Genomic DNA, 17,618 nt, shown 5'->3' with positions numbered 1-17,618 from the left:
ATCTACAATATCACAACACAACAGAATTTCACCCACACTCTTAATGCCTGGGTGTGAACTTGTGTTGTTACTATAAACTGAAGTTGAGGTTTGGCAAGGAGGCACTAACACTAAAGCTGTTCATCGGTAAGCTATCAGCGGTGCACCGGGGAACCTCGGTCCAGCTTTGTGTGAATTTATAGAAACTGCTTGCGACCGTGTCAGAAACACGAGGCTAGGGCGCACAGCGAACTCAGCAAAAAAAAGAAAACACCTTCCTTCCCCCCACAGATAAATAAAGGTTAACAAAATAACGTGGCGCCACGGGGAAGCACAACTCGTCACCTCTGCAAATGTTAACGTTCCTTTTTTATCCGTTTGCTTTCCCCCCAGGAGCACCCGGATACACCCCGTTACATCCCCACCCATCATCGCCTCTTTGGACTTCACATACCCCCCACATACCCCCACATAACCCCCTCCACCGTGGGTCGCCGCCCCCCCCTCCCATAACTCTCTGGACTCTCGGCCCCGTCGTCCCCCCTACACCCCCCAACCCTCCTCCCCGGATCTCCCTTTACCCCTCCTCGACGCACCTCGCCCTCCCCCACCCCCACCCTCCGTTCTGTGGTCTCCTCCCCGTACTCCCACCACGTCTGCGGAGTGGGTGTCGGCTCCCTCCCCCGGGGGAGGGAGCGAGGACATGGGGGAGTCGTCCCTGGGGGACAAGCCGCTGGAGAACGACGCGGAGGGCGTGTGGAGCCCGGACATCGAGCAGAGCTTCCAGGAGGCGCTGGCCATCTACCCGCCCTGCGGACGCAGGAAGATCATCCTCTCAGACGAGGGCAAGATGTACGGTACGCCCCACCCCCTTTACCACCCCTTACCACCACCCCCCGTCTGTCACAAATGTTGGGATATTTCATTTTGGTGTCAACACTTGTGCTTGTGCTTTAAAAGCTTGTGCTTTCCCTGATAACTTATACCCCTCTCACGGGGCGTTCACACCCCTAGAGAGACTGAGTACACGCTGTGTCTCACGCAACTTTGTAAACACGTGTGTGACAAGGTTCCCAAACTTCTTTTTATAGCTTGAGGTGAAAAGTGAAATTTGGTATCTCTCCCCACCAGGGCCCAAACATAATAAATAAATGGAGATATGGATCCTTTACGGGTCCATTTGGTTCCATTTGTACACACATGCTCTTTTCCGGCCATCTGGGGGTGATGTGTCCCTTTCCCTTTCTGAAAAATCGTTTTAGGGTCTGTGTGGTTCTATTTGTACACTTATCAGAGTTAACAGACCTGTAAGGGTGTAGAGAACCAGAAACTATATAGTCTAACTCTAATGCATGCTGTCCATCACTCATAGTCATATATCTTCTCTGTCTGATGGAAACCTCGTATGACCTAAACTGTTACTTTTCAGTGTTCAAATAGGCTACACAAATCACAGATCAAAAAGCTCAAAATGTGTCGCTTCGCATATTTTGTGTGACACTTAAAATATATAGAGATAAGGTTTCTGCCCGAGAGAAATTACGAGTCACACACAGTCACACACAGTCACACACTTACACACTGAACTTCATATGGCCAGCTAGTGAGTGTGTGTGTGTGTGTGTGTGTGTGTGTGTGTGTGTGTGTGTGTGTGTGTGTGTGTGTGTGTGTGTGTGTGTGTGTGCGTGCGTGCGTGCGTGCGTGTGTGTGTCTGTGTGTGTGTGTGTGTGTGTGTGTGTGTGTGTGTGTGTGTGTTTGATTGATTAATTGATTGAAGTATTTATTAACAGATTGGACAATTAACTGTGGACGACACCATAAGCATTACACTTGTTTACAAGAGGGTCCACCATGTTCAATTCATCATAACATTTAGAGACATACAAATATACACTTCTAAGCCATAAACAGGAAATCATCATAAAGGAGGCAAAAAGGGATAAAAAAAACATACAGTGAGGGGAAAAAGGAGTGGGTGTGGGATTCAGATTTTACGGGGGCCAGTTTAGAATTGTAGCCGTGTGTGTGTGTGCGTGCGTGCACACACGCGCCCAGCAGTGAGTGTTCATGGTGTTTCACACTAGTGCCGGCTTCCTGCACAGCTGTCAGTGTCACGTGGTCCCATAGCGTGTGATTGTGCAATGTGTGTGTGGGTCAGTGGGTGTGTATGTGTCTCACACACACATTGCACAGATACACATGCATGCACGCACGTACACTCTCTCTCTCTCTCTCTCTCTCTCTCTCTCTCTCTCTCTCTCTCTCTCTCTCCTGCCACTCTCTCCTGCCACAGAGAGCATCATTCTCTCATGCAGTGTGTAGTCAGCTGCATGTTTATCGCCACTAGAATGTCGTTGATGTTAGGCAGAAAACCTCTTATCTCCGTTTTTTACTTTTTTTTAAACTTTAATTAACACCCTATTTGATAATTGATAATACTGCAGCGTCGCAAAAAAGCGAAAGCAAAAGTGGCAGATCCACAAAGTTTCGAGCTTGTGGACCTTTACTTTTGATCATTTTGAATTTGAACCTGATGTATATATACGTTTTTTAATATCCATCTATTGTCTGCGTCTGACGTATGTATATATACAGTTTATATCACTTTATATGGATAATATGAAACGGTTTTGCTAAAAACTGAGCAGGTTGGTGTGCAGTGCAACGCATTGCTCCCCCCGCCGCATGAAAACATGCACGCGCATCCATAGAGGCCTATTATAGTTACCATCTAATGTCGCTAAGCACGGCAGTGCTTTTCAAGATTGAGAAAGCGTTGAGTTATTTGTATTACACACGTGCACGTGGTGGAAATTAACTGTACTCAAGTGCTGTACAATTTTGAGGTACTGTATGTCCATTTTTCAATACTTTATACTTTTCACTATTATTTGCAAACTTTTGTTACAAGTTGCTTTGTAGACTTAGATATATAATTACAAAACGTACATATATATATTTGTACTTCTACTCGAGTACTTGTACTTGTACTTCGAGACTTTAACTTCTGCATTACTTTTAGATCTGCATTGCGGTATTGCTACGGCTACTTGAGTAAATTCTTCGTACTTCTTCCACTGTGCACATGTGTGTACATCCAGTGCATTCATGGTGTGGGGCCGTGCACTGTGTGTGTGTGTACATCCAGTGCATTCATGGTGTGGGACCGTGCACTGTGTGTGTGTACATCCAGTGCATTCATGGTGTGGGGCCGTGCACTGTGTGTGTGTACATCCAGTGCATTCATGGTGTGGGGCCGTGCACTGTGTGTGTGTACATCCAGTGCATTCATGGTGTGGGGCCGTGCACTGTGTGTGTGTACATCCAGTGCATTCATGGTGTGGGGCCGTGCACTGTGTGTGTGTACATCCAGTGCATTCATGGTGTGGGGCCGTGCACTGTGTGTGTGTACATCCAGTGCATTGGTGTGGGACCGTGCACTGTGTGTGTGTGTACATCCAGTGCATCAGTGTGGGACAGTGCACTGTGTGTGTGTACATCCAGTGCATCAGTGTGGGACAGTGCACTGTGTGTGTGTACATCCAGTGCATCAGTGTGGGACAGTGCACTGTGTGTGTGTGTACATCCAGTGCATCAGTGTGGGACCGTGCACTGTGTGTGTGTGTACATCCAGTGCATCAGTGTGGGACCGTGCACTGTGTGTGTGTGTACATCCAGTGCATCAGTGTGTGGGACCGTGCACTGTGTGTGTGTACATCCAGTGCATTGGTGTGGGACCGTGCACTGTGTGTGTGTACATCCAGTGCATTGGTGTGGGACCGTGACATGAATGAGGGCTCTTTCCTGGCCTGACGTGTTGCTGATAGACGCTTGGTAACAGATGGTCTGCTGATGGCTGGTACTCTGTCTAAACCACTGCCTGCTAGTTTGATAGCCAATGGGAGGGCAGGGGGGGGGGGGGGGGAGGGAGGGGGGAGGGGGGCAGGACAGAGGTGGCTGTACCAGACGAGCTCTGTCATCGCCGCCCCTCTTGTCACCGCACCAGTCAGCACCTTTATCTGTTAGCTTTAGCCTAGCGTAGCCATCTAGCAGGGTCACGGGCGCTCTCATCCGATCAGCACTTAAACCCTTATAAAGCCTGAAATAATGGCTGGCTGGGGGGGCGGAGGGGGGCAAGGCAGGTGTCACATTCTGTGGCACGGGGATGGTAGATGCGGGTGTGAATGAGCAAAGAGGGATGTGGTGGTGGTGGGGGGGGGGTTGTGTCTAGGTTGGCAAGACGCGGGCACCGAGATTGCCCCTTCCTCCCCATGGGGGTCAGGGGCAGGTGATGCGCGCCAGGGAGCGCGTTGGTGCGCCAGGAATGGCATGCACGCATGGGAGAACGGGGGAGGTTCAAGGCAACGCGGCTGTAACCCCAAACCAGAATAGACGTTTACCCTTTGAGCGCCTGAGGGGGAAGGGGGGAGGGGGGGCAGAGGAAAGCGGGTGGGCGGTGGGGGTGGGGTTGGACAAATAAACACCAAGGTAAGGCAGTAGTGTCTTACATGACACCATGGCCCACCAGCGCTCAGTCCAGTGCACCTGTCCCCCTGTGTGTGTGTGTGTGTGTGTGTGCGTGTGCGTGTGCGTCCGCGTCCGCGTGTGCGTTCGTGTGTGTGTGAGAGAGAGAGAGCTTGCCTCCTCTGCTCTCTGCTATTTCTGTGATTTACCTCCCTAACCCCAGTTCTCTCTCTGCCTCTCTCTCACAGCCACTAACCACTAAGCCTCTGTCTGTCTGTCTGTCTGTCTGTCTGTCTGTCTGTCTGTCTGTCTGTCTGTCTGTCTGTCTGTCTGTCTGTCTGTCTGTCTGTCTGTCTGTCTGTCTGTCTTTCTTGTCCGTCCGCCTTTCATTTCACCTACAGCTGCTCTCTACGTTTACCCCAGCGGCGCTACCACATCACAGATTTATGACTTGAGAAAGGAGTCAACACTAAGCCTTCTGCCCCCTCCACCCCCATCGCCCCTAAATGCTAAAACAGCCCCCCCCCCCCCCCCCCACATGCACGCACACACAAACACACACACACACACACACACACACACACACACACACACACACACACACACACACACACACACACACACACACACACACACACACACACACACACACAACACACACACAACACACACGCACCCCCCTTCCCATCATTCTCAGGGTCAGCACTGCAGTTTACTCCACATGTTGCAGACAAGTCAAGTCATTCAAGGCTCCTCAATCAGTGCCAAGCCAATTTGGACATCTGTGCAGTATTGCTCCAGCACTGTGGAAATGTATCGTTTGCATGTATTCGTTCTTTTCACCTACAGTAGTGTCATACCTTTGGGCATGTTGTCAGTTGCAGACACATGAGGTTGTGGATTAGCTATGTAGGCTGTTCAGCGTACAGCAAAGTACAGTACTACATACAGTAGGCCATATGTTTGATATATTACATCAAACATCAAGACAACATTCTATCAAGGCATAATATATTAAGACAACATTCTGTCAAGGCATAATATCTGAATCCCTAAGACAATGACATCAATAGGTTTAGACACATTATTTTGTCTTCTTTCATGGGCTAAAAATGGATAAAGAGACAAAACAAAATCCAGAAAAAATGCTTGTAATTCTGTCAGCTGAGATCGGCATTTTGGGGTGAATTCCCCTCGGCGGAATAAATGTAATTCCTTGAGAAACAATGCGATCTTGAGACTGGGAACAGGCTAAGCACGGAATGCACGCTCATCCTCCTCTATCCATTGTAAATTCTCCAATTGCGAGGAATGTTTTCACCCCATATTCCTCGTACATTCACTGCATTTTTTCCCATAATATTTTGCATAGTGCCAGCTGGACCTTGTGCCGCATTACTCAGTGGGAGCTATTAGCTCGCTTATTAGAGACGGTGTCTGGGATATTGTGGTGGAGATAATTTGAAATGTGTTGCCAAGGCAAATATTTCCAGCCATTCATGGATGTCTGTTGTATGATGACAGCAGCGAGTGACTCCTCACAGTGGCTCTTTACAGGGCCTTCGCTGTGGTTCCGTCACCATGGTACACCAGTGTGTGTGTGTGTGTGTGTATAATGTGCTATATATATATATATATATTTATTTTTTCTCCTTTTCCCTCTGTGTGTTAAGCATGTGCAGCAGCTATATCTGGTTGGACCATATAATGTATAACCTAATTCTGATCAGTGTTTGGGTCTATTGTATTACGCCTCTTGTGCAGATCCAAATAAAATAATGCAAATGTGTGTGCCCTGAAGTAGGGTAAATGAAAGGCAGAGAGTTGACAGAAGTTTGCTTTTTCCCTTGAAAATAATGAAAGGCAGAACAAATTATGATATCTGTTTTGCATAGCTCAACTCAACTCACTCAAGGACCCCTAAATTAATATGTATTTAACTGCATTTCTGAAAAATATTTTGTGCCATTAGTGACATATTGTGTGTTTGTAGATTGGCTCATTTTCAAATATGCTGATGGACCTTGATCTGAAAAGGGTTGAAAACCACTTCTGTATTGTGTCCAAGATGAAGTCACCCAAGAGCCTGTCACAGTCTCATAAATTGTTCAGACTAATTAAAAAACCTGTGAACATTCACACCTCAGAACATCACATTAATTAAGGGCAGGTACATACATATAAGCCAGGGCTTGATGATATGGAGCGGACATGAGTCATCTGCAGGATTGCCTGCAGACTAAACTTGCAGGCAATCAAAAAGTGTGATCCTACGATATAATTATGTTCTATCTCAATGTTCACAAGATTCTCAAATAGTCTGAACCCTTACTGTAACTGTGACAGACTGTGGTATTTCAAATGACAGGTGAGAACTAGAAAAAGTGCCCTTCTGGGCACAGGTCTCCACCAGGATTCACACACAGTTTCATTGCAATCGGACGCTGCGTTGAGGAGTTGTGGCGATTTGTACAAAGCGGGCTACTCCTGAAAACTGTAGGAGCCAATCGTGGCCAATCAGGATGGAATATGAGAAATCAAACAAACCTGCCTTGATCACATGACTATGGAGATCATGTGTACCGATTTGCGTGAAATTTGGATAAAATCTGAAGGAGTAATAATAGAAAATGTGTTTTACATATGTGGGCCTCCTGGTGGCGCTATAAAGAGCAGATGTGAAAAATTCCAGGCAAAGGTTTTTCCTTGGCCTCTAGGGAGTTGGCATACAAAGTTATCCACAGATCCGTGCAGTTAGAGGTAAAAACACTTTTCGGCCAGTTATAGCGCCACCTTGAGGCTGAGTTGAAATTGTTGATGTGGCATTTTGTCCTCGGCCTAGTGGGAATGTGGGTGCACAATTTCACGGAAATCACGCGATGTGTTCATGATTTGCAGCATTTTGTTTGAAACTGAGCACTCCTGTGAACTTTGGAAGCCAATCTTAACCAATCAGGATGGAGTGTGAGAAATCTGAAAGACCGGTTTAGTTGAATGGCTCTAGAGAGACTGTGTACCAATTTGCGTGATGTTTGGACAAAATCTGTAGGTGTACTGTGCAAAAACTTGTTTTGCACAAAGCGGCCTCCTGGTGGCGCTATAACAGGCCGTTCTGGAAAGTTTGGGGCAGAGGTTCATCGTTGGCATCCAGGGAGTGTGTGTGCAAAATTTGGCATCGACCGGGTTAACGGTGGCCGAGATTAGCTGCTCACGGACACACGGACGGACGGACGGACACACACACGGACGGACGGACGGACACACGGACGGACGGAGTGCAAAACATACTCTCCCCACATGCCTTCGGCCTGGTGGAGACAATTATCAGACTGGTCAAATTATTCAGACTGTGGACATAGTAAGTACACAAGTACTGTACTTTTGGAGTACTTTTTGGAGTATCAACAGCTGTACTATACTTAAGCCTCTGCACTGTAGGGGAGTCAAAAGTACAATATGTCTTGTAAAAAGAAAATAAATAGTAAAAATAGTCATAAGATGTGTGTGTGTGTGTGTGTGTGTGTGTGTGTGTGTGTGTGTGTGTGTGTGTGTGTGTGTGGGTGTGTGTGTGTGTGTGTGTGTGTGTGTGTGTGTGTGTGTGTGTGTGTGTGTGTGTGCGCGTGTGCGTTTGCGCGTGCGCATGCGTGTGTGTGTGGCTGCAGTGGAAACCAGTTCACTGACAGCTCATAGCTGGAAATATGATGACCCATGTTTATTTATGGTCATGTAAATGCCATTGTAATTTATGCACCGCTTCTTAAAGCCTAATCTTAAAGATTCCTCTCTACTCGTCTATATATATAGTTGGCCTAGTAGTGGCTGTAGGTTTCTTCGCACCTGCTTTTCAAAATCACTTTCCTCAGAATTCTTTGGAATTGTCTGCCTTACTGTAAAATAATTGGCTCGTGACCGCAAAGCTTCCAGTAATAACCATAATTTCACACGAATACCTATTAGGATACTTAACTATCAGGAGCAGTGAGTGCTACTAATACAGCACCTGGGGAGCAGTTAGGGGTTAAGTGTGTTGCTGTGTTGGGGGGGGGGGGGCTTCTAATAATAATAATTAGACATATTTCATCCCGTGGGAACTTCAGTTTTCAGCATCATAGAGGAGCGGGGGGGCAATTATGGCTTACATATCTTGCTCAGGGACACTTCGACACATTGCCGGGGTCGGGAATCAAACCTGGAACCTTCTGATTCCCAGACAGCCTGGCGCCTCTACCCATTCAGGTGTGACTGTCCGGTTGTTTTTTTTGTCAATCAAAACTAAATAAAGACAACAACAAAAAATAATGCTACATTAATTCATTCTTGCACTAGGTTCCACTTGTGCATCATTTTAGGCCAGTGTGGGGGTGACACTGTCAACTCATTCACATTAAAAACGTGATGCCTGCAGAGCTAATGGAAAGAAATGGCCAGTTCTCACCCACGTCTAAAGTATCACAGTCAAGTGAGACATTCGCTGGTGACTGTGGCTTGTTGACGTATGCTAAAGAACTGCACAGGCCTCTGTTTTAAGTGGCTTTACTTGGACTCTGTGGCCTAACGCCACCGGTGGAGTTCTTTTTTCCAATTTGGCACGGACATTATTGGTGGAAAATAAATGCATTAGTTAGAAGTCTTTTATATCACTGTGTCCTTATTCTGGGCATGTATTTATAGGTGAACATTCAGCCCAAATAGCTAATCTACAAGCTCACAATGGGCCACGACGCGTTGTAATGCTTTGTCAGCATTTAGACCGGCTATTTTAGTATGCCAAGGATGGTGCCCTGGGGGACCCCTAGTCAGTGAAGTATATAGAGTTTCAGCGGTTAAACCAGCACCACTTGAACCCCAGCATCCCTATCTGGGGGGAACATTAACCAAAAATAGCAGATCTACAAGCTCACAGCGCATGTGGCAAATACATTTGGGGCCATATCTTGCACGCCGCCTTACCCCTTATGCCTAAACATTATAGGCATGTTTCACTCTTTTGAATATATATTTTTTTAATTGTTCAAACAGCCGATCTACAAGCTCACAATGTGTCAATTGGCTATTTTGGAGATAGAGATCTATGTGTAGACAATAAACTGGACCTCTGTTCTTTGCTCTAAGCAAATCATAGATGCAGATTCCTGTCAGTGGTTCAAAGCTGTCCTCCATGTGGTTTGTGCATTTAGCGATGGTGGCTCAAAAAAGTGCACTGGCATGCGGTTTGACCAGACAGCGGCGTGGGATGCCTGAGCCAGTCTGAGAAGGTGTTAAGGAGGAAGGGGGTCACATGGCGAGGACATTGAGCCTGACCCCCCTGTCGTAACCTTATAGCCCTGGGGCTAACCTTCAAGTTGTCATGTGATTGGATCCTCTCTGGAGGACCCCCCCCCCCCCCTCTCCCCCCCACCTCTGAGTTGTTCCTGGAATCTGGCCACTGCACCTTCCTCTCTGTATGCTTTCTGTCTCTTTGTGTTCGTGTCATTTTAGATTGTAGCATTGTACTGTACATCTGCTATTTTTGAGAAATATGTGGAAGTGTGAGAACTACTGATTCAGAAGGCATTTGTAGAATTGTCGTAATTCATTAGGACGTGTACAGACATCTTGGGCACAAAATGGGATAACTCTCTGCCTATGTCTATTATCTCTCTCTCTCTCTCTCTCTCTCTCTCAGAATCAACTCTCAGCATCACACGATTACAGGTGTAAAATGAGTGTGTGAGTTTTGTGCCAGCTCTAAGTCATTGCAGTTACACAAACATCACAACCGGGAAGGAGAATGGAGGAGGAAGGAACACAGACCCAAGTTCTGACCTCACTTCTGTTGTTTCATAATATGACGTGATTTTAAAATATAGTCTATATTATAAGGACAAAGAGATAGGGACAAAAACATAAGAGAAAAAGATACTGTGTGTGTGTGTGTGTGTGTGTGTGTGTGTGTGTGTGTGTGTGTGTGTGTGTGTGTGTGTGAGAAAAGATTACAGTACTGTGATATAAAATACTGTAATATATTGCAGTTTTTCAAATGTATTTAACAGTACTTATACTGTATGCTCCATTTGTAGTATCTTCCTCTCTCTCTCTCTCTCTCTCTCTCTCTCTCTCTCTCTCTCTCTCTCTCTCTCTCTCTCTCTCTCGCAGTGTCATACTAGTAACTTAGGTGCTATTTACACGAGGATGGTGTTCATATAAAACGTCAAAATAAAGTATCGTCATTTAGACGAGAACTGTGTTCTCAGGAGGTGAAAACGCAACGAAGTGAAAACGCCTCCCAGAGTGGAAATCTTTCAGAACGCCGTTTCCTATGGTCTCCATATAAACAGGCAAAACGGTGAATCCGCAAAACTTATGACATCATGGCTCACGTTGGCTCACAGCGCATATGTTTATTACATTGATGCAGAGCAATATCATTATGATATAATGGAGTTCCTGAACAAGCCTCCCTCCTCGCCTACAAAGTGATGCTCATCAGCGATGTTGAATGTAAAACCATGATGTAAATAAAAAGCCTTGTGATAGACGGCAGCCGCGGCAGCAGCGTTTATTTAATAAATATATATCATCCCGTGGCGCGCCCAGTGTTGCGCCGCTTGCGTCTTCTTCTTGTATGTGGGTGACCTGTCTATTTGGCAGCCCGTTATCGCCACCTAGCGACAGTATAGCATAATAGCACATCATATCATAACGTGTGCGTTCTCGTGTAAAGGGTAAGAAAAAATGAGAACGCAACGGGACTTTGACGTGTTATATGGAGATGGTCGCCGTCTAAAAGAGGCCTTAGTAAGCTGGACTCTTGGTGACAGCACTTTAATGGACATCTTAGAGAAGCCCAGTCCCTCATAAGTTACCATGGCATAATGTGTAAACTGAAAACAGCTATATGAAGCTTACAAAGGTTGTGAATAAGAGGTCCCTAGTAATAAGTTACTCAGGTCCTGTGTCAGCCACCCTGTCTTTGATGGCTCTCCAATTAAAAAAAGAAAAAGAAAGAAAGAAATGTTAGCTGAAAACATTGCGCTGAACATAACACTCGACATGTCATAACAAGTGAGAATTTGGCGAAAGTATGCCAACATTCAGCAAAAATGTCTAATCTATAAGCTCACGTTAGCTTGCATATTGGCAATTTTCAGAAGAGAGGAAAGATGGGGGGGGGGGGGAACCCTGGCCAAAATGTATCTAGGGTCAGTGGTTAAACCCTGTTTTATACTTTTTACATTGAATTTGTTTGAAAGCTTTCACCTACTGTATGCCCAAAATAGCGGCGTCAGGGTTAATGTGGTTTACTGACATTGACACTTGCGGGTCAATTCACATTTCACACACAGCCCCCAGAAGTCACTTCCCAGCAGTAAAGTGAAGGGGACAGCCACACGGGGAACACACTTAGCCAGAAGTCCAAACAGAAATGAAATGGAGCCATGATTTTAGGTCAAACTTGAATGGGGGAGTGAAGTGAAGTGCAGGAAGGTCAAAAGTACCATAGTGCACTCCATGTTACACTGGCAGCATCACACACTGCAGAAGTGTCCAGCTGGTTGCCCCATGGTGTGTCAAAACACTGAGTGGTTTAGCGAGCCCAGACGGTATAGCCTGTAGTGTAGAGTGTATAGAACGTGAAGCGTCTGGCCAGCGGCCCAGTGGCCCAACATGTGATCGCCGTCACTTCCATCGCTGGTATCCTGGGCTGGACAGAGGGCTCTCCACAGAGCTACTGTACAGAATTGTCGCTGTATACTAGTATGTCCAACGGTTACTATATCAGGAAATGGGGGGGGGGGGGGTGACAACCTTTTTTCCAATGGTCCCAGTATTAAGTCACACGCTCTTAAATGCTTTTTGTTGGTTCAGTATTTATAGATCCCAAGCCAAGGACAGAATTAACAAAATAAAAAACACACAAATAGCAAAATAGTTGCTCTATACAATGCGTTTCTGTATGCGTTCTGAGCTTGTTAATTTAGTTTGCTTTTGCTTTCCTGCTTCTCACTGCTTTTGTGTGACACTCTTCAAGCAAAACGGAAGCATGAAACAAAGTGTAGAATTATGGAAACGCAAGGTTTATGGCCGACAGCGACGATGAGCTGTACCCATAGCCTTATATGTGAAGAGGGGAAATCACACCCAGCCAAGACATTCCTGCAGCCTAAATGTGACCTTTGTTCTGGGCTGAGCTGAGCAGACACACAGTACAGGGGAACCCGCATGGAGGGTACATGTGTGTTTTCAAGGAGGCCGTCAAGCCTCTTGCACGCACGCACGCACGCACACACACACACACACACACACACACACACACACACACACACAATTATTTAGGCGTGTTGGGATTGATTAATTGATTGATTCAATACTTTATTAACAGTTTTGGACAAGCACAGGAAAGTACAAGGTCTGCTAAAGGGATGAATCCAAGAAAGCCTATATTGGCTTGTTTCCATTGGAATCCTTTTGTACTCAATTCATCAAAATCCACCAATCCACTGATCTTTCATGTTGATGAATTATAATATACTGATAGTCTAGGTTCCATTTCAAATGAGGATGTTGGCATTCATGAAAATCAGTCCACATTGCTGCACATGTTCAGCAGTGTTTGTCCATATGGCTCAGTGCTGTACTCATTCACACGCACATATACGTACACAGTCACACTGTTGTGTGTTTGAGTGTGTGTACGCATATACACATACTGTGTGTGTGTGTGTGTGTGTGTGTGTGTGTGTGTGTGTGTGTGTGTGTGTGTGTGTGTGTGCGTGTGTGCGTGTGCGTGTGTGCGTGTGTGTGTGTGTGTGTGTGTGTGTGTGTGTGTGTGTGTGTATGTATGTATATATCTTTTTTTACACTGTACCCGTATATTACAGTATCCAGTCATAAATAGAGCTCACTCACCCCATGGGGCAGTGTCAGAGCAGATGCAGCTCCTGTAGCATATTAGTCAGCTCATAGGAATGTTAGGAATGCACTGGAGAGAGAGAGAGAGAGAGAGAGAGAGAGAGAGAGAGAGAGAGAGAGAGAGAGAGAGAGAGAGAGACAGAGAGAGAGAGACAGAGAGAGAGAGAGGGAGGTGCAGGAGAGAGAAACCCTGAGAGACAAATTGAGAAACTGAGAGATATACGTACTGTAGAGCAGTGGTCCTCAACAGGCGGACCGCGGTCCACGACCGGACCGCGGCACACCTCTCTGCGGACCCTGGAGAAAAGACCTGGGCCGTGGCTCAGCGGTCCAGGCACCTTGGCTGGTAATCCAGTCTGGCAGTGTGCCGCGGGTTCGACTCCCCATCCCGACAGGAAATGGGGAGAGAGATGGGGGAGTGACCCCCCATCTCTCTCCACATTTCCTGTCAGCCTATACTGTCTATCCCTCCATAAAGAATATAAAATAAAGGCGAAAGCCACAACAAAACATTTAAAAAAAACAGAATAAACAGAATAAAGAGAAGAAAAAAAGTCACCGCAACCGCGAGTTGAATTCTTCGTTGTATTCGATCAATGCCGAGAAACGCAATTAACACTCTTAATGTGTGTATTATGGGCCGGCATGTCATGATGACAATGTCTCGCTGACTGGCTCACATTCACACATTCAGTTGAATGAAACAAAATTGGATTTTTGGTGAAAGTGAAAGAGCTATACAAACCCGGTTTGTATACCTTGGTAATTGGTTTGCGTGCGCATGAGACTGGACCATGGTCTTGTTCAAAAAATATTTGTGGACCTTCAGCATTTCTAGTTGAGGACCCCTGCTGTAGAGAGACCCTGAGACACACACACACGCACACGCACACCCACACGCGCACACACACACACACACACACACACACACACACACACACACACACACACACACACACACACACACACACACACACACACACACACACACACACACAGAGCGAGAGAGTCAGATTTATGGTGGTGTGGGTCTTAGTTTCAGGGGTGACACCTTGGCGTGATGGCGTCCATTCCCTCCACTGTGACCCCTGCCACCTCTCCCTGACCTCCAGTCACAGGCCCTTGAAGCACCACAGGGGTCAAAGGTTAACGTCATGTTTGTTTGTTAGGTTCCGTTAAGCTCATCAAGCCCTGATGAGTTCAACACGTGGAACCTAATACACATTATACTACTTAAGCTGTGCGCCTACTGTTCTGGGAATAGTAGGAAAACATTGGAAAACATTCCGCAAAAATAGGAGAACATTTGTCTAAAAGGTGTTTTTGCTATTTGACTTAGCTTTTTGAATTGCCAAACTATAAAGTAGAGTTCAAGCGATTAAGTTTGTGATTTTCCACCCTATCCAAGGAGGAAGATGATGATACAGACGTTTTATGAATCATGAACATTGTCACACAAAAGAAAATAGAGAATAGAAAAGCTCACAACACTCAAGTTTATCAGCTATTTTCACCATGAAAGAAATTGTGAAAGAGGTTAAGTTGTCTGTGGGTTTTACAGATATTGAAACACTGAAAAGCATTAACAAGAGCTTGTGACTAAATAATAACTGCATTGGATCAATTGGAACACACGTTATATTTGCCAATTCCTGAAAAGTTACAGTTTTGGACATACAAAGGTTACTACCCAACAGCGACGATAAGCATTCTGTTTGAACAGCTATTCAAAAAGAAGGAAAAATCTCTCTCTGTGTTTGTGAAATGTTTCATGAGTTGCACAACACCCCCCCGTCATATTTATCTGCTGCTGAACTCATGCTAGCGCCTGACTTGGCCGGCGTTGTGGTCACTTTTCGTGCCCTTAAGAACATTTTCCAGGCTCAGGTTTCTCCCAGGCAGGGACCAAGGACCCGGCAGGCCGTGACTGTACTCACACAGTGTGATAAACAAGAACAAACTGTGGAAGTCACCGACCGGGCGGAGTGACAGGCATACGGTTTCTCCCTGGTGACTTTACTTACTTAACTGCTGTCTGTCTGTCTGTCTGTCTGTCTGTCTGTCTGTCTGTCTGTCTGTCTGTCTGTCTGTCTGTCTGTCTGTCTGTCTGTCTCTGTCTCTGTCTCTGTCTCTGTCTCTGTCTCTGTCTCTGTCTCTGACTCTGTCTCTGTCTCTGTCTCTGTCTCTGTCTCTCTCTCTCTCTGTCTCTCTCTCTCTCTCTCTCTCTCTCTCTCTCACAGCAGACACCATGACCCCATGCCTGCATCATGTCACTGATGCTGATCTCTGATCTCACTAGCTGGCGTGCGCTAATAATTTATATTACCAAACTTGTGAGGACATCCACATTTTGTGATGGTAATTTTATAAATGCCATATTCTTAGAGCGGTCAGCGCTGAGACGAGCTGAGCTTGTACTGTGTTTATTTTGCGTTTGCGTTTATTACAAATATAAGGCATAACCCTATAACCATAACTCTAAACCTAAAGACATTTAATTACACCTCAAAATAAAGGCATCAAGCTTGTATATAAATGGGACATCAATTATGAATAGTTTCATGCAAAATATTCACTGACACATTTTTTGGATCGTTTATTCATCACACACACTGTGTAACGAAATTTGAACCATCTTGTGAGGGCAAGGAAAATCATCTTCACAATATAAGTATTACTTTTACAGGTACTATTAGTATAGCAACATAAACACACACAGACACACACACAAGCACACACACACACACACACACATGCACGTGCAAACACACACACGGACATGTACCAGGTCATCTGATACAAGTGCATCCAGTGTCGTCTCTTGACAGCTCATTAATGAAGCTGTTGACTGTTAGCAAAGATGCAGGGATAATTTAGAATGAGGAGATGGCCGTGCTTGATGCTTGTCCAATCTGTTGAAGTTATGAACGTGTGTATCACAGCTGTTTGAGAAATCAAATCTACCCTTAGAGTCAGCCTGACCTGGTGACTCGGTTGTCTTGAGCGGCTGTCTTGGAATCCAAAGGTTCCAGGTTTGATCCCTATAGCTCCCCCTGGCTGCGGGTCGAAGTGCCCTTGAGCAAGCCACTGAAAGCCTAACTGCTCCTCATGAGCAGGTTGGTGCCTCACTGCCGTGCATGGTTTCCTCCACCATCGGCGTGTGCATGATTCAGATTCAAGACTTTATTGCCATGTCAACAGAGTTGATTGGAATTTGTTTCAGTGCACTAAAAACAGACATACGAATAGACACGTAATCACAATTCACATCACATATTCGGACAGTAGAAAAAGTACAAACATCATAGAAAAAGATACAACAGTACAAACATCATATGAGAGGGACCAATAAATAAGAATGCAGAATGTTACAATTCATTTCAAATGAATAGCAATTCATCAAGGTTCATCATTCTAATGAAGCAGCTCCACGCTGTAAAGTGCGAGTGGAGAGAGAGTCAGCATTCAGGAGACTCAGGATAAGTGCTATTCTTGCACTTTAGAGACCGCAGTCTCTTACCTGAGGGCAGGGGTGCAAAAAGAGAGCAGGCAGGGTGGGAGGGGTCAGTGATCACCTGCATCCTACGCTTATAGTGTAGGATGCACATGTGTATGTGAATGGGTGAATGTGGAGTACATTGTAAAGCAGTTTGAACTGAACGGTTGGAATGACTAGAAACTAAATGCACTCTATATAAATGCAGTCCATTCACCATGTACTGTACTGGCACTGTGCACAAGAAATATGTCCAGAGCAGCGGTTTGCATTTACGATGATGCTTGTGCCAGAACCTAGAAGCAGTAGTAACTGGAAGAAGTTGCTACCTGAACCTGATACGGACAACTTAATGGTATTCATTTGAGGTCAAGTACTTCCAGGACTTTGACAAAGCTCTTGTTCTTCTTTTCAACATTGCAACTGCCACGGAAATGTGGAACACTTATTTTTTTAATCCCCCGGGGATTAAAGAAATATGCATTTAGGGACTCAAACAATCGGCGGGCGACTGCACCTCCTGATAAACACGGAACGCTTGAGGAGTTTCAGCAAGGAAAATTGAAAGGAAAATAAGATAAAGACTGAATAAATGCTGTTACTGGGGGCTGCGGTGTGTGTGTGTGTGTGTGTGTGTGTGTGTGTGTGAGTGTGTGTGTGTGTGTGTGTGTGTGTGTGTGTGTGTCAAACGCATAAGGATGTGTGTGTGACAGCGTGTGTATACAAGAGTTAGCTGGTAGCGGAGAGAAGGGTTTAAGTCGACAAAAGCCGGACACAAAGGAACGGT

The 17,618-nt window shown here is 45.7% G+C and overlaps 1 protein-coding gene across 4 annotated transcripts in view; it reads left to right on the top strand.

The window, feature by feature from the left end:
* The first annotated feature begins 581 nt into the window (after window positions 1–581).
* Window positions 582–17,618, top strand: part of tead4 (TEA domain transcription factor 4) — a 50,999-nt gene continuing 33,962 nt past the window's right edge. For all 4 annotated transcript variants that reach the window (XM_083762597.1, XM_083762595.1, XM_083762596.1 and 1 more), the window contains exon 1: window positions 582–836. In XM_083762597.1, coding sequence (XP_083618723.1) covers window positions 683–836 — 154 coding nt within the window. In that variant the 5' untranslated portion in view covers window positions 582–682. The remainder of the gene's footprint in view (window positions 837–17,618) is intronic.

Source organism: Protomyctophum parallelum, assembly GCF_964188405.1.
Source record: "Protomyctophum parallelum genome assembly, chromosome: 4".
NCBI classification, from domain to species: Eukaryota; Metazoa; Chordata; class Actinopteri; order Myctophiformes; family Myctophidae; genus Protomyctophum; species Protomyctophum parallelum.
This window is presented reverse-complemented; position numbering and strand designations above follow the sequence as displayed.